This window comes from Bombina bombina, chromosome 3, assembly GCF_027579735.1.
Source record: "Bombina bombina isolate aBomBom1 chromosome 3, aBomBom1.pri, whole genome shotgun sequence".
Classification (NCBI taxonomy): Eukaryota; Metazoa; Chordata; class Amphibia; order Anura; family Bombinatoridae; genus Bombina; species Bombina bombina.
In genome coordinates this window covers 1,128,032,808-1,128,059,542 of record NC_069501.1, presented here as the reverse complement: position 1 = coordinate 1,128,059,542, position 26,735 = coordinate 1,128,032,808, and the positions used below count along the sequence as shown (strand labels likewise).

General features: G+C 37.0%; 1 protein-coding gene across 1 annotated transcript in view; it reads right to left on the bottom strand.

The window, feature by feature from the left end:
* ATP8A2 (ATPase phospholipid transporting 8A2) overlaps positions 1 to 26,735 on the bottom strand; it is a 1,256,305-nt gene that overhangs the window by 898,273 nt on the left and 331,297 nt on the right. The window contains exon 23 of the mRNA XM_053705572.1: positions 5,383 to 5,555. Within this exon, the coding sequence (XP_053561547.1) occupies positions 5,383 to 5,555 (173 nt within the window). The remainder of the gene's footprint in view (positions 1 to 5,382; positions 5,556 to 26,735) is intronic.

The following is a 26,735-nucleotide window of genomic DNA, read 5'->3' as shown; positions in this document are numbered from 1 at the left end:
TCACTAATGAACATCAGTTAGCATTACAAAACTTACAAAAACAGCAGGACCTTATTTTTAAAAGGGCAGATAAAGGCGGCTGTAGTACTGCTAGATAAGAATGATTATATTCAAGAAATTTAAAAACAACTTAGTGACAATAAAGTATATCAGAAATTGTCTTATAACCCTGTATAGAATAATATCATAGGGAAAGATGTTAGCAGCTTTTCTGACAATAGAGAAACCATGCACCCCTGATATATATGCCCTTCCAAAAGTGCATAAGTGTGTATCATAGCCTCCTGGTCTCCCAATAGTGGCAAGCACTAATTCAGTCTCTACCAATATCTCCATATTCCTTGACAAAATAGTCAGTCCTTATGTAGAACTATCAAATTCCTTTATTAAAGGGACAGTCAACCATAGAATTGTTATTGTTTTAAAAGATAGATAATCCCTTTATTACCCATTCCCCAGTTTTGCATAACCAACACAGTTATATTAATGTACTTTTTACCTTTGTGATTACCTTGTATCTAGGAATCTTCTTCCAGCCCCCTGATCACATGACTGTGACTATTTATTATCTATTGTCTTAAATTTAGCATTGTTTTGTGCTAAATCTTAAATAACTTTCTGTGCCTGAACACAGTGTTATCTATATAGCCCACGTGTACTTTCTGTCTCTTTGTGTTGAAAAGAGATTTAAAAAGCATGTGATAAGAGGCAGCCCTCAATGGCTTAGAAATTAGCATATGACCTACCTACCTATGTTTAGTTTAAACTAAGAATACCAAGAGAAAAAAGCAAATTTGATGATAAAAGTAAATTGGAAAGTTGATTAAAATTAAAAGTCCTATCTGAATAATGAAAGTTTAATTTATACTTGACTGTCCCTTTAAGGATACAGGAGATTTTTTGCTTAAGTGTTAGACTCCCTTGTTCTCCCTACTTTATTTTTTTTTTAGTTTATACACTAACATTAAACATAATAGTGAGATAGATTTAGTTAAAGTTGCTTTAGGTTCTGATAATAAATACAACTCAGCTCAAATTTACTTTTTTATACACTTATTACCGATTATTTTATATGGAAATTATTTTATGTTTCAGGATGATTTTTTCCTTCAGCTTCAAGGTACTGCCATAGGTTCCAACGTCGCACCTAATTATGCCAATATCTTTATAAATTTATATGAAGAAAGGTATGTTTTTTCTAATTATTTTTTTATTTGGTATGGCGCCCCTTGGTGGCGCAATATCGATGATATTTTTGGGATATGGCTGGGCGAGTTTGGAACCTTGGTCAGATTTGTTAATTAATTATATACAGCCACTAGCAATATTACATTTAAACTCACTTGGAGTGAAGAGTATATAGACTTCCTTGATGTTAGGGTCATTAAAATGGGCAATTCATTTGAAACTGATTTATTCAGAAAAAGCACTGACCATAGTAGTTTGCTAAGATATGAAAGTGCCCATCCTCCCTCCCTTAGTAAAAATCTACCCCACAGTCAAATGTTATGAGTACGTAAAATTGTCTCAGATGAGACTACAGCTGTTATTAGACTTAAAGAAATGGGTGAAAGATTTATAGAGAGGGGATATCCTGAAACATTGATTAATGAAGAGATAAATACTGTGAAATCTATCCCTAGGTCTAGTTTATTAAAACCTAAAATTTCTGGAAAGGCTAATGCTAATAAAATCACTAAAAATTGCTTATTTTTGTGACTGAATATAATGCCCAAAGCAGGGAAATCTTGCGAATCATCAAAAAACACTGGGATGTTTTATCTAATTGTAACCCCAATATACAAGAATTCAAATTAAGCCCTATGCCGGCATACAAAAGGGGCATTAACACCCAGACTAAATTAGTAAAGGCAGATGTCGGTTCCAATGTTAAATCTGGAATGTGATACATTACATCTAAAAATTCTGGCTGTTTCCCTTGTTTAGGGTGCTCATGCTGTAATAATGTTACTAAAGGCTCAATATTTTATCATCCTCATACAGGAAAGAAATATAGTATTAAAGGATATTTCACCTGTCTAACCACATATATTATATATATGATTAAATGCCCATGCAGTGGGGTTTACATTGGCGAGTCGACTAGAAGCGCTAAAGACCGTATTATTGAACATAAAAGCAATATTCGCACAGGTAATTTAAAAGCCCCAGTAGCCAATCATTTTTTGAAAACAGGTCATTCCATTAGCCAACTTAAGTTTCAAATTATAGACCATGTAATCAAACCACGTAGAGGTTGTGACAGGGAGTTGTTACTAAAGCAGAGGGAATCCTTTTGGATATTTGAATTGGGTACTCTTAAACCTAGAGGTTTAAACAAAGAATGGGATTTATCATTTTTTTTGTAATTTATTTTTGATAGTATTTCACTTTGAATATGTTTTTCTGATAACATACTATATTTATATTAAGGTGTTCCTATATATGATTATCCTGTTTCAAAGATATCTAGCTGCCTTCTGTGAAATTAATTTGTTCATTAGTAGTTTTGTTGTATATACTAGGGGTTAATTGTAAATACATGTATGTATACATAGTAATGATTTATGAAAGAGTTAATTGCTCTATAGTGCCACCTAGTGGTGTATGTGTATATAAAGAAGCAATGTTTGTTTTGTCAGGCAAGGCATGAGGAAGGGATAAGATCCCGAAACGTTGCCTGTCTGTTCTTGTCTCTTGCTATATTAAGATAATACATTTTCTGGTGTCACCTTGCTGCCTGTTTTCTATATTACATTGTATTGGGGTCCAGGGACCCCAAGGTGACGTGCAGCTATCTACCTGTAGTGCTGGGACTCTGCTTTTTGGATTTCAAATAAAGATACCAAGAGAACAAGGAAAAATTGATAATAGGAGTAAATTAGAAAGTTCCTTAAAGTGATGGTAAATCCAAGAGTTTAAAAAACGGTAGGATTTACCATCACTAAAAATCAAGTGGAGTTTAGATGATGAGATATGTAAATAAAGGGTGCTAAACTGACCCTTTCTATGCCGTTGCACAGCGGTAAACTCAGTGGCTCCGGCCGCCCACAGCACATCGCTCTTCTACCAATGAGTTGCCGCTTGCACCTCTAAATCAATAGCCGTGTGTGCATACAGAACACTGTCAGTTGACACGCACGGCTATTGGTTCAGAGGTGCAAACGTCACCTCATTGAAGGAGAGCGATGTGCTGTGGGTGGCCGGAGCCGCTGAGTTTAGCACTGTGCAACGGCACAGAAAGGGTGAGTTTAGCAGCCTTTTTTTACTTATCTCATCGCTTAAACTCAACTTGATTTGTAGAGATGGAAAATCTTAGCATTTGTTATATGCTTGGATTTACCATTACTTTAAAATTGCATGCTCTATCTCAGAGCTTTCCAAACTTTTCATGTTGGTGACACACTTTTTAGAGCTACATCTTTTCGTGATGGCAATTCAGTTGTACTAGCAAACAGGAGGTTAAACTAACTTGCTTTAAGAGATACAGACACATAAATTATATAATAACAAAATGCATTTACAAGTAACTGTATGTAAGTATGTGCAAAAATTAAAAAAAGTTTAATAACACCAATAGCTACTTACTATTATAATGGGATGTATGAGGTTGATGGGATGAACACAGTTTCTGAATATTTGGTGGGTAATTAGATAAAGACACTCGCATTTCATCATCAAGCATTTTTAAGCTTCCACTTCCTTTCCATATATCAAGAGCAGGAGCAGCAATGCACTACTGGGAGCTAGCTGCAAAAAAAAACGCCAGTGACTTCTGCTCAGTGTGTAAGCTGCCGCCCTCAGAGCTCTGTGAGTCTGACTGCCCACTGTCCCACTCACTGACTACACATGCAGTCACAAGCTGATTGAGGAGTCTACACGTGCAGTCAGGAGTCAATGTGCCCCCAATGGGTATAGTTCAGTTCCCGCTAAGCTGCGCCAATAGGTTAAGATGATCTGTGACCCACTAGGTATTAATCACGTGTCAACCATGTGATATGCGTAGCAGGCAGGCGGAAAGTCGGAAACCAAAAAAAAAAAAAATTGTGCTGAAGCAGGGAAACGCAGACACACTAATGTGTCACGACGCACAGTTTGGAAAGCACTGCTCTATCTGAATCATGAAAGAAAAAAATTGGGTTTAGTTTCCCTTTAAGGAGTTAAAAGAATTTAAAACTGAAATGTTGACAGTGATATACCACTAGAAAAGCCACTTGAGTTTTGTTTATCTTGTCGCCTTTTCTGTTTGCTCCAGAACTAAAGAAGCAATCACTGTGCAGCATGCAGTAAGACCTGAATTCAACTGAATATCCCCAGCCTCTCTGGGGACGTGAAAATCTTCAACTATCACATTTATATAACAGAAAAAGTAGGAAAAATAAAATAAAGAATGCAGGTGAATTGCAAAGTTTTTGTTTCATTATGCAAGCTAAAACTTTTCTTAAAAGGGATTACATTTTGAGTTTTAAAGGGATAAGAAACCAAAAAAAAAATGTCATGATTCAGGTAGAGAATGTAATTTTAAACAACTTTCAGCTTTACTTCTATTATCAAATTATCTTTGTTCTCTTACTAACTTTTAATGAAGAAAGCTCAGAACTATGCACATGTCTGGAGTACTATAGCACAGCAGTTTTGCAATATTGTTATCCATTTGCAAGAGCAATAGATGGCAGCACTATTTACTGCCATGTAGCGCTCCAGACAACTACCTAGGTATCTATTCAACAAAAAATACCATGGTATGCTCTGAATCACAAAAGAAAATGTTTTGGTTTCTTATACCTTTAAAGGGACACTAAAAAAATTTCTTTCATGATTAGAACAGATAGAGCATGCAATTTTAATCAACTTTCTAATTTACTCCTATTATCAATTTTTCTTCGTACTCTTGCTATCTTTATTTGAAAAGCAGGAATGAAAAGCTTAGAAATCAGCCCATTTTAGGTTCAGCACCATGGATAGCGCTTGTTTATTGGTAGATACATTTAGCAAACCAATAAACAAGCATAACCCAGGTTCTCAACCAAAAATGGGCCGGCTCCTAAGCTTTATATTCCTGCTTTTTAAATAAAGATAGCAAGAGAACAATGAAAAATGGATAATAGGAGTAAATTAGAAGTTGATTAAAATTGCATGCTCTATCTGAATTAGAAAAGAAAAAAATTGTGTTTAGTGTCCCTTTAAGCAAAAAGACTGCTTTGCTCTTTTTGACTGTTTTGTATATATACGCAAATAATTTTAAAAACAATAATGTTAAAATGTATTTAATTTTACAGTCTTAACCCCATAGCTTACATTCACCTTCAACTCACTCAAAGAAAAAATAAATGACATGGTTTTAGAAGACTGGAATAGTAAACAGTGATTTTGTATTCTTACCTGCAGCAAATAACAGCCTTACACGAGAGGGCCAGATCGAGAAAACACTGTCGGACTTCAAATGACAGCGCATATTTCAATGTCTGCCCATCAATGATTAAAGCAAGGTCATTTTCTTTACCAAGAGAGTCGCCGAGGTTTGTACAGTGATTAGTTAGTGTTGCTCTTGTGGCCTAAAAAAAACCCAGCAGAACCATTTTGTCAGAGAAATAGTTTAACTTAATTATGCAATCTTGCAGCAATTTATTTTAAAAACAAAATTCTCATTTTACATTTGGCTCAAAGAATAAAGCATTGTTAAAGATGATAGCTTATATCTTAAAATGGTGTATACCTGTGCTAGAAAATCTGTTAAAATAAAATGAGATACAGTTGTCTAAAAAAGTTGTACATTTATAAACTGCCTGAGAAATAATACATACTGTATATAAAGGAACATTAAATACATTAGAACTGCATATTTAACAAATGCAGAATAAAATGACAATGCAAAAGCAGTTTGTCTGAATTTTAAATGAATAATAGATTTTTTTTCTGCCAAATTTCAGTTAGTTTAATTTTACTTCCCCTTGTATCATGTGACTTCTATCAGCCAATCACAAAATGCATATGAATTCTTGCACATGCTCAGTAGGAACTGGTGCCTCAAAAAGTGTGCAAATAAAAAAGCTGTGCACATTTTGATAAAGCAAGTGAATTGGAAAGTTGTTTACAATTTCTTTCTCTATCCAAATCATCAAAGTTTAATTTTGCCTTTAGTGTTCCTTTAAAGGGAGAGAAAGGTCAAAATTGAAATGTACATGGGTGCATTTAATTTTAAAATGTAATCATTTTTGTAATATGCTTCCATTAGCAAAAACTCTTCTAATAAAAGTTATTACTGTTTTTTAACGGTATATGCACATACTGCACGCTGTAAGTGCCCATGCACTAGCGTTTAAACACCTTTTCAGAGAGAGCCCTCAGTGTTGTGTATTGCTTCAAGTGAAAACTTAATTTTTGTGTGTTATAAATGCCACCAATGGCTCTCTGATAAAGTGTGGTGTTTATATACTAGTACACAGGGCACTCATACCATATTTGCATATGCAGATGAAAAAACAGATAACTTTTACTAGAAGCTTTTTTGCTAATGGAAGTATATTGCAAAAATGTTTATATTAAAAAGTGAAATACATCCATTCACATTTAAATTTTTGACTTTTCTATGTCTTTAACCCCTTGCACCAATGCAACATAGATCTACTTTATGCGGTACAATTCCCATTGTACAGTATAACGTAGATCTACATTAGACATTAGGCCTCTTCCTTCATATATTAACAGAACACAATCAGTGCTCTGTTACCAAATAAAGCCAGATTGCCTGATCGTTATAGACAGTGACACTGTCTGTTTTACAATCTGTAATGATCCATCATTGGAAGCGGTGGGAGGGAAGGAAGGAGGTGGCTAGTTGGCCCAACGGAGGGGGAAGGAGGGGTGAGGTTCACTACACTACAGCAAAACTCTAAGGCAGGGGAGAGGGAGGGGTGGGGCCCTACACTATGAAACAGGAGATCTTGTAGGGGGGACCTACAGAACAGAAAAATAAATAAAAAATTAAATAAAATTAAAAATCATAATTTGTTATTGGCAGACTGTCTACCAGTAACAAATATGGCGGTGGGCAGTGGTAGGGGTGAGGGTTAAAGAGATGTTTGGGAGGGGATCAGAGAGGTGGGAAGGTGATGAGGGACCACTACAGTATAGAAATAAATTACTATGGTCCAGATTATGAGTGGAGCAGTATTTATCGCTCCCGCACTAACTCTGCTAGAAGCAAGATTTTTTGCATGCATCGTGTAGCGCACAAAAAGCCAAAGTTAGAATATCGTGACCTCATTAACATATTCCCCCATAGAAATCAATGGAGCTAGAAAAGTGGGGGGAAAAACACCCTACTCTGCACAAACCTGATTGCATATTCTCAAGTGCGCTAACCCCACATGAAAACATGAATATTTCACATTCCAATGTTCTTCACATATAAAAGTATGTTCTATTTATTTATAAATACATATCTCTACATATATCTGATGGTATTTTGGTGAAATATATATCCATATATATATATATATATATATATATATATATATATATTTAAAAATAACTTAGAACATATTCTGCTATGTGCCGAACAATGGAATGCCAAATATTTACAGTAAATGCACAGTATAACATCAGCTTAGCGCCAGCTTTCTACCTGAAAGGATTTTAGAGAAATTTTTCTACAAAAAGGACTTTTACAGAACGACACTCCTGGCTCTACTGAGCGAGTCTGTTTGTTTTCCTAAGCGCACCTCCCCCCCAAAAAGGTGAATTTGATACATATATATATATATTTTTTTTTTACATTTAACACAAGGAAAAAAAAAATGTGAATCAGATTACGTCTGCAAAAGGAGGTACCCTGTGCCCACAGTCTGTGAGATGGTCTGACCCCTATTACTGTATATAGTGACACTGTTTAACCCACCAGTACTGTATATAGTGAGTTAGTGACACAGTCTGTAATCTGCCGGTGAGATGGCTGGCTTGACCCTACCCGTCCCAGTACTTTATAGAGTGACCACAGTAGTATGTGACATGGTCCAGCCCCCCGTACAGTATATAGTGGTACTGTATAGTGACACTGTTTACCCCCCGCCTCCCCATGCTGTAGTAACAAGTTCTGTAATTTGCTGGTTCCACAAACATACACACACATGCATGCATGCATAAATACACACACAGTCCCATACATACATACACACACACAAATATAGAGGCCTACTTATCAAGCCGTCAACCGCAAATACGCTGGAATTCCGCAGCGTAATTGTGGCAAGCCTGATTCCCCTTAGTTATCAAAGCCTGCAGACCGGCAAAAGTAGAAATTTGTGACGTAACATACGATTCGTCGATCTCAGTCCGACACAGATCGTTGCAAATTCGGCACTATCTGACTACTTTTGCTGCTTAACAAATTTCTAACAGGTACGCTCGCCACTATTCTGGCCCAGCGTACATGGTTTTGAATCCCCCGCCCTGGAGGCAGCGGATGCCATAGGAATCAATGGGAGTCTGAAAGCAGCGAAAGCTCATGTTCGCTGCTGCCTGATATCCCATTGATTCCTATGGGAGAATAAAAGTTACGTTTACACCTAACACCCTAACATAAGCCCCGAGTCTAAACACCCCTAATCTGCCGCCCCCTACACCGCCGCCACCTACTTTATACTTATTAACTCCTAATCTGCCGCCCCGCCACCGCCGCCACCTACATTATACTTATTAACCCCTAATCTACCGCCCCGACATCGCCGACACCTACATTATGTTATTAACTCCTAATCTGCCGCCCCCTACTCCGCCGCCACCTATTTTATACTTATTAACCCCTAATCTGCCGCCCCCTACACCTTCGCCACCTACATTATACTTATTAACTCCTGATCTGCTGCCTCGACACCGTCGCCACCTACATCATACTTATTAACCCCTAATCTACCGCCCCGACACCTACATTATGTTATTAACCCCTAATCTGCCGCCCCCTACACCGCCGCCACCTACATTATACTTATTAACCCCTGATCTGCTGCCTCGACACCGCCGCCACCTACATTATACTTATTAACCCCTAATCTACAGACACCGTCGACACCTACATAAACCCCTATCACGCCACTCCCGGAGCCCACCGCAACTAAATAAATGTATTAACCCCTAAACCCCTGGCCTCCCACATCACTAGCACTTACTAAACCTATTAACCCCTAAACCACCAGCCCCCCACATCGCCATAAACTAAATTAAACTATTATAAGATAGGGATGAGTTAATATTTAATGTAAAGTTAGCGGGTTGTTAGGTTTAGGGGTTAATAGTTTCATTTAGTTTATGGCGATGTGGGGGGCTGGTGGTTTAGGGGTTAATAAGTTTAGTAAGTGCTAGTGATGTGGGAGGCCAGGGGTTTAGGGGTTAATACCTTTAGTTAGTTGTGGCGGGGTCCGGGAGAGGCGGGATAGGGGTTAATAACTTTATGTAGGTTGCGGCGGGGTCGGGGAGTGGCGGGATAGGGGTTAAACAGTTTAGTATAGTGGCAGTGTTTAGTGACAGTATATAAATAAAGCTGTGAAAAAGCCGAATAGCAGCGAGATCAATGACTGTTTAGTTAACAACAGTCCGCTGCTCATCGCCCCGTACTTGGTGCACGGCTTTTTGACAGCTTTTGATATAAATATGGAGAATGAATTCAGGTCTGCGGCCGCGATGTTAGGCGAAGTCAGGCGAGCGTATTGGTGCCGTCGAATGCAAGTAAGTTGACGGCTTGATAAGTAGGCCTCATAAACACCAATGGGTAAAACAGAAACACTAACCCCTGTAGTCAGAGACACTAGTGAGGCATCATGTCACACTCACATGATATCAGTGCAGGCAGTGGCAGGTCAACGTTTTTTAATAAAAACATTTTGCAAACAACCGCGATAAACCCGATATTGCTTGCTTGTAACTGTTAGAGCACCACTCGTAAGCTAATTTCTTTTTTGGAAATTTTTTAAAAAGCCGGAAATTGCATACTGGCAGACTGTCTGTCAGTACCTAAGATGGTGGTGACCAGTGGTGGGAGGGAGGAGGGAAGAGAGCTGTTTTGGAGGGATCAGGGGGTGGGAGGTGTCAGGTGGGAGGGTAATCTCTACACTGCAGCAAAAATTTACCTTACAAGCTAACTGAGTATTCCCTTCAGAATTGTGGTGCACAGCTGCAATTAGTAGACTTCTAATTGTCAAAAACCAATTGAAAAGCCATGCATGTCTGGTGTTTCTGAACAAAAGGGACCCCAGAGAAGCTTTTACAACCATTTGTCTTATGACTGCACCTAAAGTTTGCCAAACAGTTAACTTTTGTTTATATGACTGTATTTAGCAGCTAAATAGTGGCATCAAATATACAAAAATTGGCCTAGATTAATACCTTGGGTGCATACTTTAAAAATATTTATAGTTTTCATAGATAAATACATAAAACAAAGGCTTTATTTCTGTTTAAACGGAGTGATAGAAAATATGCTAAAGTCTTTGGTACTTTGGGCAAGTTTTTCTCTGAAAATGAACAAGATTTCTAAAGTACAGGAGAACGACTTCTTTTATATTTTCTCTCGTTATGATATTTAATATAAATTCTATCAACTTTTACATTATTTTTTAACATATCACTAATGTTTTTACACGTGCTGCATGTGTCTGTCAATACATAAACACAGTTACCTCAATAAAGGAGTTACTGCGCTATTTGTTGTGTTTGACTTGAATCATTTTAAGCTGTTTCCTGTTATAACAAGTCTAGACCATAATTGTTCTTTCAACTTCTCAGTCTTCAAATCCACAAATTTCAAGAGCTCATGTGATAAGGTTACACATAAACTCACATACTTTGATCATTTAAAATGTTCAGCACTAATTTTGTTCTTAGTATTTTACTTGCAGAAGGAAGCTTTCTAGTTTCCATGCTCTATGTAAACAATTTAATTTTGCAAAGCAACATAGGCTATGCCACTGTAGCATACTGTTGTAAATCCATCTTGCAAAGCATAATTTGTTGACAGGCAAAAGCACTGGAATATCCTGAAGGAAAGTTCATGTGTGGTCCTAATTTTACAGTCAGTCTTCAAACTGCTTCATCCCTACCTTGTACCCAGAAGCATCTGCAAGAATCAACTCTTTATTACAGCTTACTTATTTGATGACTGCATCAAAACCTCATGTATAATAGGTATAATAGTACCACAAGTTATATTTTATTCTACATAATAAAAGGGACATTAAACACTTTGAGATGGTAATATAAAATGATACATATTATATATATATATATATATATATATATATATATATATATATATATATATATACTTTGCAATATACTTTCATTATTTATTTTGTCCCCTTTTAGAAATAGAAGTGCAGAACATTGTTATATTCCACACAGCCATTGGCTGCACTCTTTAGTAACCTATTTATAACTGTCTCTAAGTGGCTTTAGCAGGGAAAGAAAACATGGAAGTGTTCATTGCTTTATTTACACAAAAACTTTACACATATTTTGCAAAAATGTAAACAACTAATGAAACTTTAAAAGATACATCTACATCTTTTTTCTCAGACTAATCTTTTCTTTGAATGCATAACTCTATTTAGCATTTATTTAGTGTTTAATGTCCCTTCAATAGTGAGGAATTTGTAACAAATGAGAACTTAAAGGGACAGTCTAGTCAAAAGTAAACGTTTAGGATTCAGATAAGGCAACTTTCCAATTTACTTTTAGCATCAAATGAACTTTGTTCTCTTGGTATTCTTTGTTGAAAACAAAACCTAGGTAGGCTAATATGCTAATTTCTAACACCTTGAAGGCCGCCTCTTATCTCAGTGCATCTTTACCGTTTTTCACAGCCAGACAGTGCTAGTTCATATGTGCCATATAGATAAACATTGTGCTCACCCCCATTGAGTTATTTGTGAGTCAGCAGTGATTGGCTAAAATGCAAGTCTGTCCAAAAAAACTGATATAAGGGGGCAGTTTGCAGAGGCTTAGATACCATGTAATTACAGAGGTAAAAAGTGTATTAATATAACAGTGTTGGTTATGCAAAACTGGGGAATAGGTTATAAAGGGATTATATATCTCTTTAAGCAATACACATTTTAAAGAAGACGTCAAGCTAATACGTAAATAGAAAGTCATTACATAATTTACTGGCAGTATTTTTAGCCTAGTGTGCATTTAATAATAATATTTCTAATAAACTGTACTATTTCTGAGATGATGTCTAATATAGATAAAAACAAAGAAAAAAAAGTAATAAAAATAGTGCTGTAAGCACTTAAATATTTTTTATAGATGTATGTTCTGTGTACGTTGATAAAACAAGAGATCACAGATTGATTTTCACAACTCACTTGCAATGACTATAGACAACTTTGAAAGTAAGTTCAGTGACACTGAATCAATGAACAGTAGTATTTGCCATCATGCCTGATGATTGGCTCGCTAGAACTCTCTCTTCAGTGTGCATTTCACAGGATGTCACTTGTGGAACTCTACTAATGGCTCCTCCCACTTATGTAAGATATCTTTGGGGTGACTTCAGACAAAGCCCAGTGTGTTTCTTCACCTAGCACCTTCATCAGGGTGTGTTCTGCATTGGTTCTAGACCATAACAATTGGGGTACAAACAAAGAGTGTCACAAATATTTGTATCAATGTTGGAGAGTTGTATCAGTGGGAGGTTATTCTTTTCTACTGCTTAGTCTTACACTTATCATTAAACGCCCCAATTTTCCTCTCATCTTGTCCTGTGAAATGCAAATGACAAGTACAAAGAAGGCTGCTTTGTATATTTTTACCTGTTATAAAGTTGTGAAATGTGGCTACAACAAGCAATACTTAGGATGTGTATAAGACCATTATTGAACAGTCTTTTGTTCTATGCCTGACTAGGTTGCAGGGTCTATGTCCAACTACAACAGGTAGTCTACTTATAGTCCTCCTGAATAACCCCTTAAAGGGACAGGAAACCCCAACATTTTATTTCAAGAGCTGGCTAGAACATACAATTTTAAAACAACTTTCTAATTTACTTATATTATCAAATTTGCTTTATGCTCTTGTTATCCTTTGCTGAAGGAACAGAATTCCACTACTGACAGCAAGATGAACACAACTAGTTAGCCAATTAACACGAGACAAATGTGTTCAGGCACCAATCAACAATAAGCTCCAACTAGTGTAGGATATGTGTGTATTCTTTTTCAACGAGGAATACCAAAAGAAAGAATCACATTTGAAAATAGAAGTGAATTTAAAAGTATCTGACAATAACACGCTCTACCTGAATCATGCAAGTTTAATTTTGACTTGCATGACACATTAGTACATTAGTACCTCAAATGGCATGCTGTGGAACACATACCAAAGAGATAATAAAATGTTCACTAAGGAGGACACTACTGGTTTTAATGTCACTAAACTGGATTTCAAGGTTCTCTGAGATGACTGAGCATGAGTTTTGAACCATATTAACCTATGTAGAATGTACACAGATTTTTATAAGGTAAAATCAAAAGTACTTGTTGCACTGTTTACCTAATTCTTTTCCCAGCATGCAAGATATTATCTTTAAAATAACGCCATTTAGAATGAAGATAGTTAAGGTTGTATATGGTCACACACTTAGGTGATTAGTTCTGGTATCTTCAAATAAGTATATAAAAATCACTAAGTGCCCATTCCCCAAAGACCAATGTTATAAAAACTTTAATAAAAATCTGTGTTGCTTTTCAATAATCTTCCATATTCTGACCTTACTATTTTTTTTTAAATTTTTTTTTGTTGTTGTTGCAAATATTGGAAAATGATTACAAAAGAAATAGTTATTAAACCCCCCATACAAAATCTTCATATAAGCCATAAAGTGCCTTTAACTCCTATGTTGGACCAACATCAAATGTGTTAAAATCCATTTTGTCTGGGTTATAGTGGATTAAATGGGGGGGGGGGGGAGGAATGCAGAGTAAATGCAGATGTTTTGTAAGTTAAATAGTGTTTTGTGACTTAAACATGTGTTCTAGAGGTATAAAATGGGACTTCCAAAGAACAATATGGGGTCTGCATTATAAGTCTCGAACGGCCTCCATTTCTCCTCCAGTGGGCTGTATTGTTACAATTTAATGGTGGTAAAAACATTAGCTGGATAAAACAGCACAATGGTTTATTTTCAAATAAAACACATGTAAAATGTTAAATTAATTATGTTAAGTCATAAAATTACAGCTGTATACATATCAAGTTACTATATGTAGCCTGTGTATTTGCACATGCAGTATAGACACTGCACTGGGAGCAGTGCAGCTTATATCAGAACATCTAATTAATGCATGTACATAGATGTAGATTGTGTTACATAAATTCATTGTCTGCCTATCATGCTGATAAACATTATAAAGCATTCTTTAAGGTGAAATATGGAGGAAAAACATTTAAGGTCATACCCTTCTTATGCTGCCAGCAACTATTAAATGAGGAAAAAACTGCAGAGAAAAGTCTGATATTTTTTAGACCTTGTATTGTAATGTAGGAGTCCCTGTTTCACATACAGAACACTATATAGGAACATAAACATATCTCAAGATAAAATGTGTGGTTCTATTTTTATTTTTTTATAAGGGAGACGCCATGCCAACAAGACTTCTTCAAAAGGTTTTGAATATCAGGCCCAGAATGAGAGAGATGTTGGGGATTTCATGAGTGTTTGTCTGCATTGTTAGGACCAATACTGCAACCACAATAAGGTGGGCAAAGATCTTGCATACATTGACATCTTGCTGACCATTACGTCTACCTGCAAAATTCACCCATCTCAATTGCTGAGGGGCAACATCAAGGTAGTTAGGGTTATGGCTTGGATTAGCCCCTTGGATGTCAGAGTTTGTTGTATGGACTACCTTAATTGTTGGTTGGCATATATAAAAGTGTGGCACAGAATAGCGATTTTTTGGAAAATCTCTAAAGCATACTATGCAGATGCAGCCCTTGCTTTACAGACTGAAATTGTCCCCACAGTGAAAAGACCTATCAAATATATTGTATAAAATGTCTGGCAGATTCTTTAGCCATAAGAAAAATGTCAAAACTAATAAAAATGTTTAAATCCGTGTTTGTATGGAGAATATTTATTGTCTGGAGTGTACAAAGTCCAAGACCTCACCAACAGATTTCTTTCATCAACGTCTGGACTTTTAAAGGAGAGTACTGACCAGGTAATTTCACTTCAACTTATGATTATGGCTTCTAATACTTTAACTTGAGCGAATAGAAGCTGAACATACATCTGTTATTTCAATTGCAGAAACTCAAGGTTCCTTTAATTTTGGACCTATTTGCCTCTTGCATGAATTAACAGGTGCAAATAACATTTTGGCAACAGTTACATTTCTCCAACTATGGTCAACTCATGGAGCTGATGCTTTCTGTTCATTTGCTATTATTTCAAGGGCCATTTTCACAGTTTGCAGATTTCCCTTTGGTCATTCCAATTGAGATATACAAATCCAAAACCTATTCACTAACCCAGAGCCTATGCTCTCAATCTAGTTGTTCAAGGATCTATATGTCTTGTAGCTTGGATAATTTAACTTTTTCAGATCTTATCTACCTCTATATTTTACCCTTTATGTGATTAGTTGTCTGAGAGAATATGGAGTTAAAATAAATTATTTATTCATTTTTGGCAAAAAGTCTGAGTGATTTTATAGATTTCACTTCTCTTATTATTTTGCCACAAGTTAGTTTGTGAAATCTCTGCTCTTCTGGATCTGCCCCAGTCAACTGTTAGTGCTATTATCATGAAGTGTAAGAATCTGGGAGCAACAGTTAAGTCACAGCATCAGCACAAGAACTGTGTGTCTGGACTCCGGAGCTTCATGAAATGGGTTTCCAGCTGTACCCAAGACTTACATTAACATAGGCAATGATAAGCATAGCCTGGAGTGGTATAAAGCATGATGCCACTGGAATCCTAATGCTACAACATAGAAAGACATTTTATCCAATTGGGTGCTTCCAACTCTGTGGCAACAGTTTTGGGAAGGGCACAGCATGTCCGAAGTCCATGAAGACATGGTTAAACAAGCTTGATGGGTAGGAGCTTGAGTGGCTTGCACAGAGCCCTGATCTCAATGTCACTAAACAATTTTGGGACAATTTGGAACACTGATTGAAAGCAAGACCTTATCATCCAAGATCATTGCTGACCTCACAAAGCCACTTTTGGCTTAACATGCACAAATCTTGTGGAAAGTCTTCCCAGAAGAGTGGTGGCTGTTATAGGTGGAGGGCAGCTCCATATTAATGCCCATGGTTTTGGAATGGGATTTCTAACAAACTCCAAAAAGCAAATACAAGTGTGATGGGCAGGTACCCACATACTTCCTGACCTGATTTACCATATGACCAAGCTAGTCATATGATCTGGTATACCTTCTAATCACGGTTGTTGTAGACCTGGTTTGTCATATTACACTGTATGACTTTGCTTGCCACATAAACTGCTTTACTGTATAGGGTGTGCAATAAATTGTCAGTATGTCGTTAACTTTGAAATAAACAGTACGCTTGCACGTTTTATAACTGTTTCCAATATCGTTGTACCAGCTACTTTGTAACATTGCTTTTTGATTTACTTTGCTGTATGACCTAACAATATAAACCTAGAATGCCAACATTCTAAGGCCTAGATTTGGAGTTTGGCGGTAAAAGGGCTGTTAACGCTCCGCGGGCTTTTTTCTGGCCGCACCATAAAATTAACTCTGGTATCGAGAGTTCAAACAAATGCTGCGTTAGGCTCCAAAAAAGGAGCGTAGAGCATTTTTACCGCAAATGCAACTCTCGATACCAGCGGTGCTTACGGACGCGGCCAGCCTCAAAAACGTGCTCGTGCACGATTCCCCCATAGGAAACAATGGGACTGTTTGAGCTGAAAAAAAACCTAACACCTGCAAAAAAGCAGCGTTCAGCTCCTAACGCAGCCCCATTGTTTCCTATGGGGAAACACTTCCTACGTCTGCACCTAACACTCTAACATGTACCCCGAGTCTAAACACCCCTAGCCTTACACTTATTAACCCCTAATCTGCCGCCCCCGCTATCGCTGACACCTGCATATTTTTTTTAACCCCTAATCTGCCTGTAAAATAAATATTAATCCTAAAATAGCTACAATATAATTATAATTTATATTGTAGCTATATTAGGATTTATTTTACAGGTAAGTATTTAGCTTTAAATAGGAATCATTTATTTAATAAGAGTTAATTAATTTCGTTAGATGTAAATTATATTTAAGTTAGGGGGGTGTTAGTGTTAGGGTTAGACTTAGCTTTAGGGGTTAATCAATTTATTAGAATAGCGGTGAGCTCCGGTCGTCAGATTAGGGGTTAATAATTGAAGGTAGGTGTCGGCGATGTTAGGGAGGGCAGATTAGGGGTTAATACTATTTATGATAGGGTTAGTGAGGCGGGTTAGGGGTTAATAACTTTATTATAGTAGCGCTCAGGTCCGCTCGGCAGATTAGGGGTTAAAAATTTTAATCGAGTGGCGGCGATGTGGGGGGAGCTCGGTTTAGGGGTACATAGGTAGTTTATGGGTGTTAGTGTACTTTAGGGTACAGTAGTTAAGAGCTTTATGAACCGGCGTTAGCCAGAAAGCTCTTAACTCCTGCTATTTTCAGGCGGCTGGAATTTTGTCGTTAGAGCTCTAACGCTCACTTCAGAAACGACTCTAAATACCGGCGTTAGAAAGATCCCATTGAAAAGATAGGATACGCAAATGGCGTAGGGGGATCTGCGGTATGGAAAAGTCGCGGCTGAAAAGTGAGCGTTAGACCCTTTAATCACTGACTCCAAATACCAGCGGGCGGCCAAAACCAGCGTTAGGAGCCTCTAACGCTGGTTTTGACGGCTACCGCCGAACTCCAAATCTAGGCCATAGTAAGCAGCACCGATTTCTCATCTCTGTTCTACAGATTCTGGTGAATAAAATAAGTTGATGTTTACATTAAAATATCTTAACTATTAGGACTTTAAGATCACATGTGGGCAGATTATATACCGTTAAAAAGATTATTAAAGAGACGTTAACCATTAAATACATTTTATGAGCATAGTATTGATGTTATTCCCCACTTCCTTCTAATCATTGGTGATGTCATGTTGAAAATGAGCTTTCACTGCATTCCAGTGCTGATGTGCTTGCACATGTGCAGTGTAACCTAGGTTCCAAAATGGTGGTACCCATAATTAGAGGAAGGTGCATGAAATGTATTTAGAATGTAATGTCCTTTTAAGCTTTATTATGAAATCTACAATTTGTTTGTATGTCGGGATTTAGGTAAGCTTTAACTGTCATCCTTTGCAATTAATTTAATATGTTAAATATTTACAAATTAAATTAATTGCAAAGAAAGGATGACACTCTGAAACTCTAAATACTCATGTACATTAAAAATTCTACTCCTCTTCCATTTACTGGAATGTTTTATAGCCAAAAAAACTGCATGTGGCTGCTTTAAAAATAATATTACTCAGCAGATACATAAATAGGACAAAATCAGAAACCACAAAAACACAGCTGCATGAGCTTGGTCATTTATTCATCACTCTTACAAAAGTATATGCGCTGTTAGCAGAACCACAACTTGAATAGAATGGCTATAAACTGAGAATGCTTTTTATAATGTTGTGCACAACGGAAGATAATATATTCACAATATTCTTCACTGTAATAAATGGTTTATTTTGCTATTAATGTGTAATTGTTTTGCCCAGGTGCATGGGTTAGACATGAAACATTTAGTTTTTTTCCATGATTCAGACAGAGGGGCGGATTTATCAATGTTCGCCAGACATCGCTGAATGCCAACAGCTTACGCTGTCGGCATTTAACATTGCACAAGCCGTTCTGGTGAACTGCTTGTGCAATGCTGCCCCCTGCAGATTCGCGCCCAATCGGCCGCTAGCAGGGGGTATCAATCAACCCGATCATATACGATCGGGCGGATTGATGTCCGCAGCCTCAGAGGCAGCGGACCAGTTAAGGAGCAGCGGTATTAAGACCGCTGCGTCATAACTGCTGTTTCCGGTGAGCCTGAAGGCTCGTGCGGAAAAAGGGTGTTCGGCCCTTGTTAAATTGGCACCAGAGAATGCAATTTTAAACAATTTTCTAATTCACTTCTATTATCATATTCTCTTTGTACTCATGGTATCTTTTATTGAAAAACAGGGTTGTAGGCTCAGGAGCACGCATGTGTTTGGAGCACAATATGACAGCACTTTTGCAAGAATGTTATACATTAGCAAGAGCACTAAACGGCAGGACTATTTTCTGCCATGTGGTGCTCCAGACACCTACCTAGGTTTCTCTTTCACAAAGAATACCATGGTAACAAAACAAATTTGATAATAGAAGTAAATTGGAAGCAGTTTTAAAATTGTATGCTCTGTCTGAATCACAAAAGAACATTTGGGGGTTTCATATCCCTTTAAAGGGACATGACTGAATGTATTTGAAAAGTAATGCAGTTAACTTACATTTTAATATTCTTTTGTGTATGTAATATTTTAATATTTATTTGTGGTTTGTGCACGAGGAGATAAATTTAAATTTGGAGCTGATTCTTTACTTTGCATTATTGTAAAATGGCAATTAAAAGGTCAATGCGTTTGTGAACCGAGTCAGAACATCATTGTATCTCAACAAGAAAACAATGTTCATGAAATGCTCAATAATTTATTCACACATAGGGCCCAATGATCTAAAACTCTCTACACTGGTGAGATTTTCTAAGCTCTATCTGAATCATTCAAGTTAAATTTTCCCTTTACTGTCCCTTTAAATGTTTCTTCAGTGAGAATTTAAACTCTTGCATTAGCAAAACACTTTTCATGCCATTAGGCTTCTATAAATATACAAATGTATATATGCGGCTTTACGTATGTATTTATGCACATATACTATATAAATAAATATATGACTCAGTGAATAGATTTTTGTAAACGTTGAAAAATGCTGGGGTTTAAATGAACGTGGGGACGAGTTTTCTACTCGTGTGAAACAATCTTCTATTTTAATAGTATTTGTTTTTCTTTTAACATTTCACATGAATGATCATACAGTTTGGGGGATGAGGTTAACAGATAGTGTTGTGATAACGTGCATTAGTAGAAGTAAGAACATTTTATACATTGTCTAACCCTATCTTTTCTTCACAGCGAACAAGCCTGGTTTACAGTAAAGTGCATTAATCGACTTCGCTGATAATTGTTTTCTGTCTTATCTTGGAAACATCAAAAGCTACTAATGGAAACATTAGCTTAAACCTTTCAGCATTACATTAGCCATATATAAACAAAGAGGCCTTGTATGTATTGTAGCTACTATGACATATATGAAAGTTAAACAATTGTGCACTTATAGACAACACTATGGATTAACTTTAACGGCTACTTTTTGTATATACACAAATGTTACACCCTCCCATCCAGATATGTCTTTACTTTTTTTTTTTTTTAATATCTTTGCAGGAGTCAACAATAAAAAAATATGCAACATGAATAGGATTTATTATAGTCATAATTCACACATTAGGTTTGTTCTTGACTATATTAATATTTTATTTTCCCCCAATAAGGCTATTGCTTGACACCATCATGGCTGCCCACATGGATGAAAGATCCCTTGAAGCTTGTACTTTCTGGGAAAGGGAGTATGTTTTTTTTAATTAAAGTGACAGAAAACCTTATTTTTGTATTTGTTAAAAAGGTTTACTGTGCCTTTAAAAACTGGTGTATTAATGAAAGTTAAATTGTGTGGTACCCCTCAGAAACTCAGTATTTTAGTGCTCTGGTGTCCCTCTGCCCACTCCCAGGACTAGCGGTCTTCTTGTATTATAAATGTTAACACAGGAAGACAGCTTGTACTGAGAGCGTGTGAAGGAAAACTGCATGGCGCTATCAGCGCAGTACTCATTAGCTGTACCACTTGCAGCTTAAAATATGGAGAAATAAAAAGCATCCAATGTGGGGGCAGCCAGGGGAGTTCTAAAACACTGAGTTTCTGAGGTACATAATTAAAGGGACACTATACTGTAATTTTTTCTCTGCTTAAATGCGTTCTATTTTACAAGCTGGAGTATATCAAATTGTTTACAAATATCTCCTTTACCTTTATTTCACCATTTAAAATAACAGTTTTTGCCAGTTGCCTGTATGAATACTTTAGTATTCCCTGTTGAAATGCTATGCAAGCAAGCAGCAATCAAGTTCCCAGTGGGGTGTTGGAAGAGCTGTAAGTACTGGTCATTGTAAGCATTGCCCTGCTGAGCTCAGCTGGTGACAGATGTGTGGCAGTGTTGTCCTAGTAAAGCCTACAATGTGCACTCCCAATTCTCAGACAGTCTTAGAGGCCTATTTATCAAAGCGTCAACTGAAAATTCCGCGTCATAATTGTCGCGAGATTGATCCGCCGTAGTTATCAAAGCGTCAAGATCGGCAAATGTTGAAATTTGTGACGTAACATACGATCCTGTGTTCTCAATCCGACGCACATCGATGCGAGTTGAAAATCTGTGGAATTCTAGTGGAATTGAGTTCATTCGCCCTCCTATTCGTCACTATTTGAAGCTCTCACGAAGTTATCAAAATGTCTACAGTTACGCTCGCGTCTTTTCCAACTCAGCATAACTGGTTTTAAATCCGCCACCCTTCAGGTCGCGGATGCCATAGAACTCAATGGGAGTCTGAAAACACAGAAAGCTTATGTTCGATGCTGCAAGAGAATGCAGTATATTATATAATACAAGTAAATTAGAAACTTTATTAAAATTGTATACACTTTCTAAATCAAACAATATTATTGCTACACATTTGGTGCACTAGTAGATATAGGGATAAAAATGAAAAATACATTACTACTGATGGATTATGCTACAACTTTGTCTCTCATTACAAAGCAAGGGGACAATATTATTTCTACATATTTGGTGCAAAGATTTGCCCCAAACTTGTCGCACTAATAGTTATAGAGATAAAAATGAAATAAATACACAACATAATATAGCTAACTTCCTTTTTATTTGTTGGAAAAATCTATGTGTACCATGTTTAAGCCATTTAATACCAAAGTCCCACTCTCCACTTTGCGCCATATTTGATGCAACACTTTTTGCACCAATTATGACGCAAACTCCTAACACCCCACACACTAGTGAATTTTTTCACTAATTTTGATTGGAATATGCATAATCACATGATTTATGACAACAGCCAATCTGATTCAAATACACATTATAAACTATCACTAATGAATCAAATTGCTTGATACTTGTATCATTGATCACTCATCATAACTTGTAAGTGCCCTTTGTTACATTGTGTATTATACTTTGAAAGTATGTATATGTGAAATTAGTATTAAAGGGATACTAACCCCTCATTTTTTCTTTCATGATTCAGATAGAGCATGCAATTTTAAACAACTTTCTAATTTACTCCTATTCTCAATTTTTCTTTGTTCTCATGTTATCTTGATTTGAAAAAGCTGTAATAAAAGGTTAGGAGCCGGCCCATTTTTTAGTTCAGCACCTTGGTAGAGCTGCTGATTGGTTTGCTACATTTAGCCACAAATCAGCAAGTGCTACCCATGTGCTGAACAAAAAAATGGTCTGGCTCTAAAGCTTACAGTACTGCTTTTTCAAATCAAAATAGCATGAGAACAAAGAAAAATTGATAATAGGAGTAAATTAGAAAGGTGCTTAAAATCTCATGCTCTATCTGAATCATGAAATAAAAAAATTGGGTTTAGTATCCCTTTAAAGATAAACATTGATGCTGACATTAGGACACATAGTGTAATATTTTAGACAAGGATTTTAAAATTTGAATTGATGTTTGAGTCAATATAATCTTAAACTTATAGCTCAAAGGGATAGCCCACCTAACTTTAAACTGTCATGATTCAGATACAGCAGAAATTAAAATCACCTATTTACTGGCATGCTATATTCAGTGTATTTCTTCCTTCTCTTGAATTTCTTTTTCAGTAAGAAATGTCATCTTATATGCTAGCCCATTTTATAACACCTGTGAAGGGGTGCTTTTTAAAAATAGATTGCAATCAGGAGGGGTTTGACAGGTGCAGAGAGAAACCTGGCCCAGCTCTTAAAGGGACAGGAAACCTCAAAATATTATTTCATGATTTGGATAGAACATACAATTTTAAACAACTTTCCAGTTTACTTCTATTATCAAATGTGCTTCATTGTCTTGTTATCCTTTGCTGAAGGAACAGCATTGCCCTACTGACAGCTAGCTGAACACATCTATTTAGCCAATCACAAGAGACAAATGTGTGCAGGCACCAATTAGCAGCTTGCTCCCACTAGGGCAACTTACATTTTTACTTTCCTATCCATTTAAAATATCCATAAATTGCAAATAAATACATATGATACTCTGATTACATGTTATATTCGCAATTATTCCTGCTCAGAATAATAATACATTTACAATATATACATATAGTGGTATAAATAAACACAGAGATATGACAGACAACATTGTTTAGAACAAAAAAAGGAACTTAGGGACATGTAAATATGTTTGCAAAAGATTTCTGACATAACACATATATATATATGTGTGTGTATATACATACTTAAATATGTATGTCCAATATTAAAAAGAATTCTAATAATTCACTCTCCACTTTGCACTAAATATGTCGCTACTTGCTATATTCGCAATTAGTCCTGCTCAGAAAAGAATACATTTACACTATATACAATAATGTGCTAAAGAGAAATGTGCTTGCTCGTGGACAGTTTTGAAATGGTATAAATAAAGTTGGGAAAAACCTGAATAGCCGTGACATCCGTGACTGTTAGTTAACACCAGTCCGATGCTCTTCGCACCGTACTTGACGTGTGTGTTTTTGAAGGCTCTTTTTATAAATATGGAGATCGTATTCAGATCCGCGGCCGCGATGTTTGGCAATCGTATTAACGCCTGCGAATGCAACATAGTTTACGCTTTGATAAATATCCCCCTTAGTTTCTTCTTTTGTTTACCATATGTAACCACTTTTACCTAACAGCCATTCACTCGTATGTCCATTAAAAGAAAAGTTCAAAATTACAATTTAATTTAATAATAAAGTTAATTCTCTAATTTGAACATTTTATTGTAACACAGCTATTATTTTATTATTACAAAAATGTCCCTTATAAACTATGGGCTACATTACAAGTGGTGTGCTATTGTTACCAAATACAAAATAAATACATTAAACTACATTGTTACACTCATCTATATGCTATCTGATAAAAAAAAAATTGTATAAATATTATTTATTTTTTATAAGGGTTAAAAGGTATATGCTACATGACAAGGTATTTGAATGGAAATGGATATAATGTATACATATACGGTAATCTGTGTGTGTGTATATATATATATATATATATATATATGTGTGTGTGTGTGTGTTTGTGTGTTTGTGTGTGTGTGTGTGTGAATATACATATAAACACATATATACACACTTTGGAGCCCTTTCCTCTCAAATACCTTGAAAACATTAAAAATCATTATTATTCCATTTTAATATTTTAAAATGTGTTTTACTCTGTATTTACTGTAAATATTTTACATTACAATGTTTTTCACAGTAGAAAATATTCTTTGTATTTTGAAATATACATTCCAATATATATCTGTATATATCTATACCTGTATATATTCATATACATTATTAGTATACAGTATATACTTCTCTCTGTATGTATTTAGTCTCCCTATGGGGAAAAGGGGCAATCAGACAGGGACTCCTTGCTCAGTGTGCTTAGAGGAATATGGCTATACCTTAATGACGAGGCCCAATGAAGGCCAAATCAATTGTCTGGGGTTGTTGTGTTCCTTGTTCAGAGAAGAATTGCCTGGTATTTCGGCGCTGGACTGACCGTAATAGGCGGGATCAAACTGATATACTACAGGAAAGTTCTACTCTGTGAAAAGCATTAATGGGCTAAAAAGCTGCACCCAGGTGGTAAATCGCCATAGAACAGGCTAACAATGGTATTGAGCCAGTTGTTCGTTCCTGTGAGTGCACTTCTCTCTGTATGTATTTAGTTTACCTATAGGAAAAAGGGGCAACCAGACGTAGAATCCTTGCTCAGTGTGCTTAGAGGAATATGGCTACACCTCACTGACAAGGCCCAATGAAGGCTGAAACGATCGTCTGGGGTTGCTGTGTTCTTTCTTCAGAGAAGAATTGCCTGGTATTTCGGCGCTGGACTGACCGTAATAGGTGAGATCAGACAGATATACTACAGGAAAGTTCTACTCTGTGAAAAGCATTACTGGGCTAAAAAGCTGCACCCAGGTGGTAAATCGCCATAGAACAGGCTAACAATGGTATTGAGCTGGTTGTTCGTTCCTGTGAGTGCACTTCTCTCTGTATGTATTTAGTCTCCCTATGGGAAAAAGGGGCAAGCAGACGTGGACTCCTTGCTCAGTGTGCTTAGAGGAATATGGCTACACCTCACTGATGAGGCCCAATGAAGGCCGAAACGATCGTCTGGGGTTGCTGTGTTCCTTGTTCAGAGAAGAATTGCCTGGTATTTCGGCGCTGGACTGACCGTAATAGGTGAGATCAGACAGATATACTACAGGAAAGTTCTACTCTGTGAAAAGCATTACTGGGCTAAAAAGCTGCACCCAGGTGGTAAATCGCCATAGAACAGGCTAACAATGGTATTGAGCTGGTTGTTCGTTCCTGTGAGTGCACTTCTCTCTGTATGTATTTAGTCTCCCTATGGGAAAAAGGGGCAAGCAGACGTGGACTCCTTGCTCAGTGTGCTTAGAGGAATATGGCTACACCTCACTGATGAGGCCCAATGAAGGCCGAAACGATCGTCTGGGGTTGCTGTGTTCCTTGTTCAGAGAAGAATTGCCTGGTATTTCGGCGCTGGACTGACCGTAATAGGTGAGATCAGACAGATATACTACAGGAAAGTTCTACTCTGTGAAAAGCATTACTGGGCTAAAAAGCTGCACCCAGGTGGTAAATCGCCATAGAACAGGCTAACAATGGTATTGAGCTGGTTGTTCGTTCCTGTGAGTGCACTTCTCTCTGTATGTATTTAGTCTCCCTATGGGAAAAAGGGGCAAGCAGACGTGGACTCCTTGCTCAGTGTGCTTAGAGGAATATGGCTACACCTCACTGATGAGGCCCAATGAAGGCCGAAACGATCGTCTGGGGTTGCTGTGTTCCTTGTTCAGAGAAGAATTGCCTGGTATTTCGGCGCTGGACTGACCGTAATAGGTGAGATCAGACAGATATACTACAGGAAAGTTCTACTCTGTGAAAAGCATTACTGGGCTAAAAAGCTGCACCCAGGTGGTAAATCGCCATAGAACAGGCTAACAATGGTATTGAGCTGGTTGTTCGTTCCTGTGAGTGCACTTCTCTCTGTATGTATTTAGTCTCCCTATGGGAAAAAGGGGCAAGCAGACGTGGACTCCTTGCTCAGTGTGCTTAGAGGAATATGGCTACATCTCACTGATGAGGCCCAATGAAGGCCGAAACGATCGTCTGGGGTTGCTGTGTTCCTTGTTCAGAGAAGAATTGCCTGGTATTTCGGCGCTGGACTGACCTAATAGGCGGGATCAGACTGATATACTACAGGAAAGTTCGACTCTGTGAAAAGCATTACTGGGCTA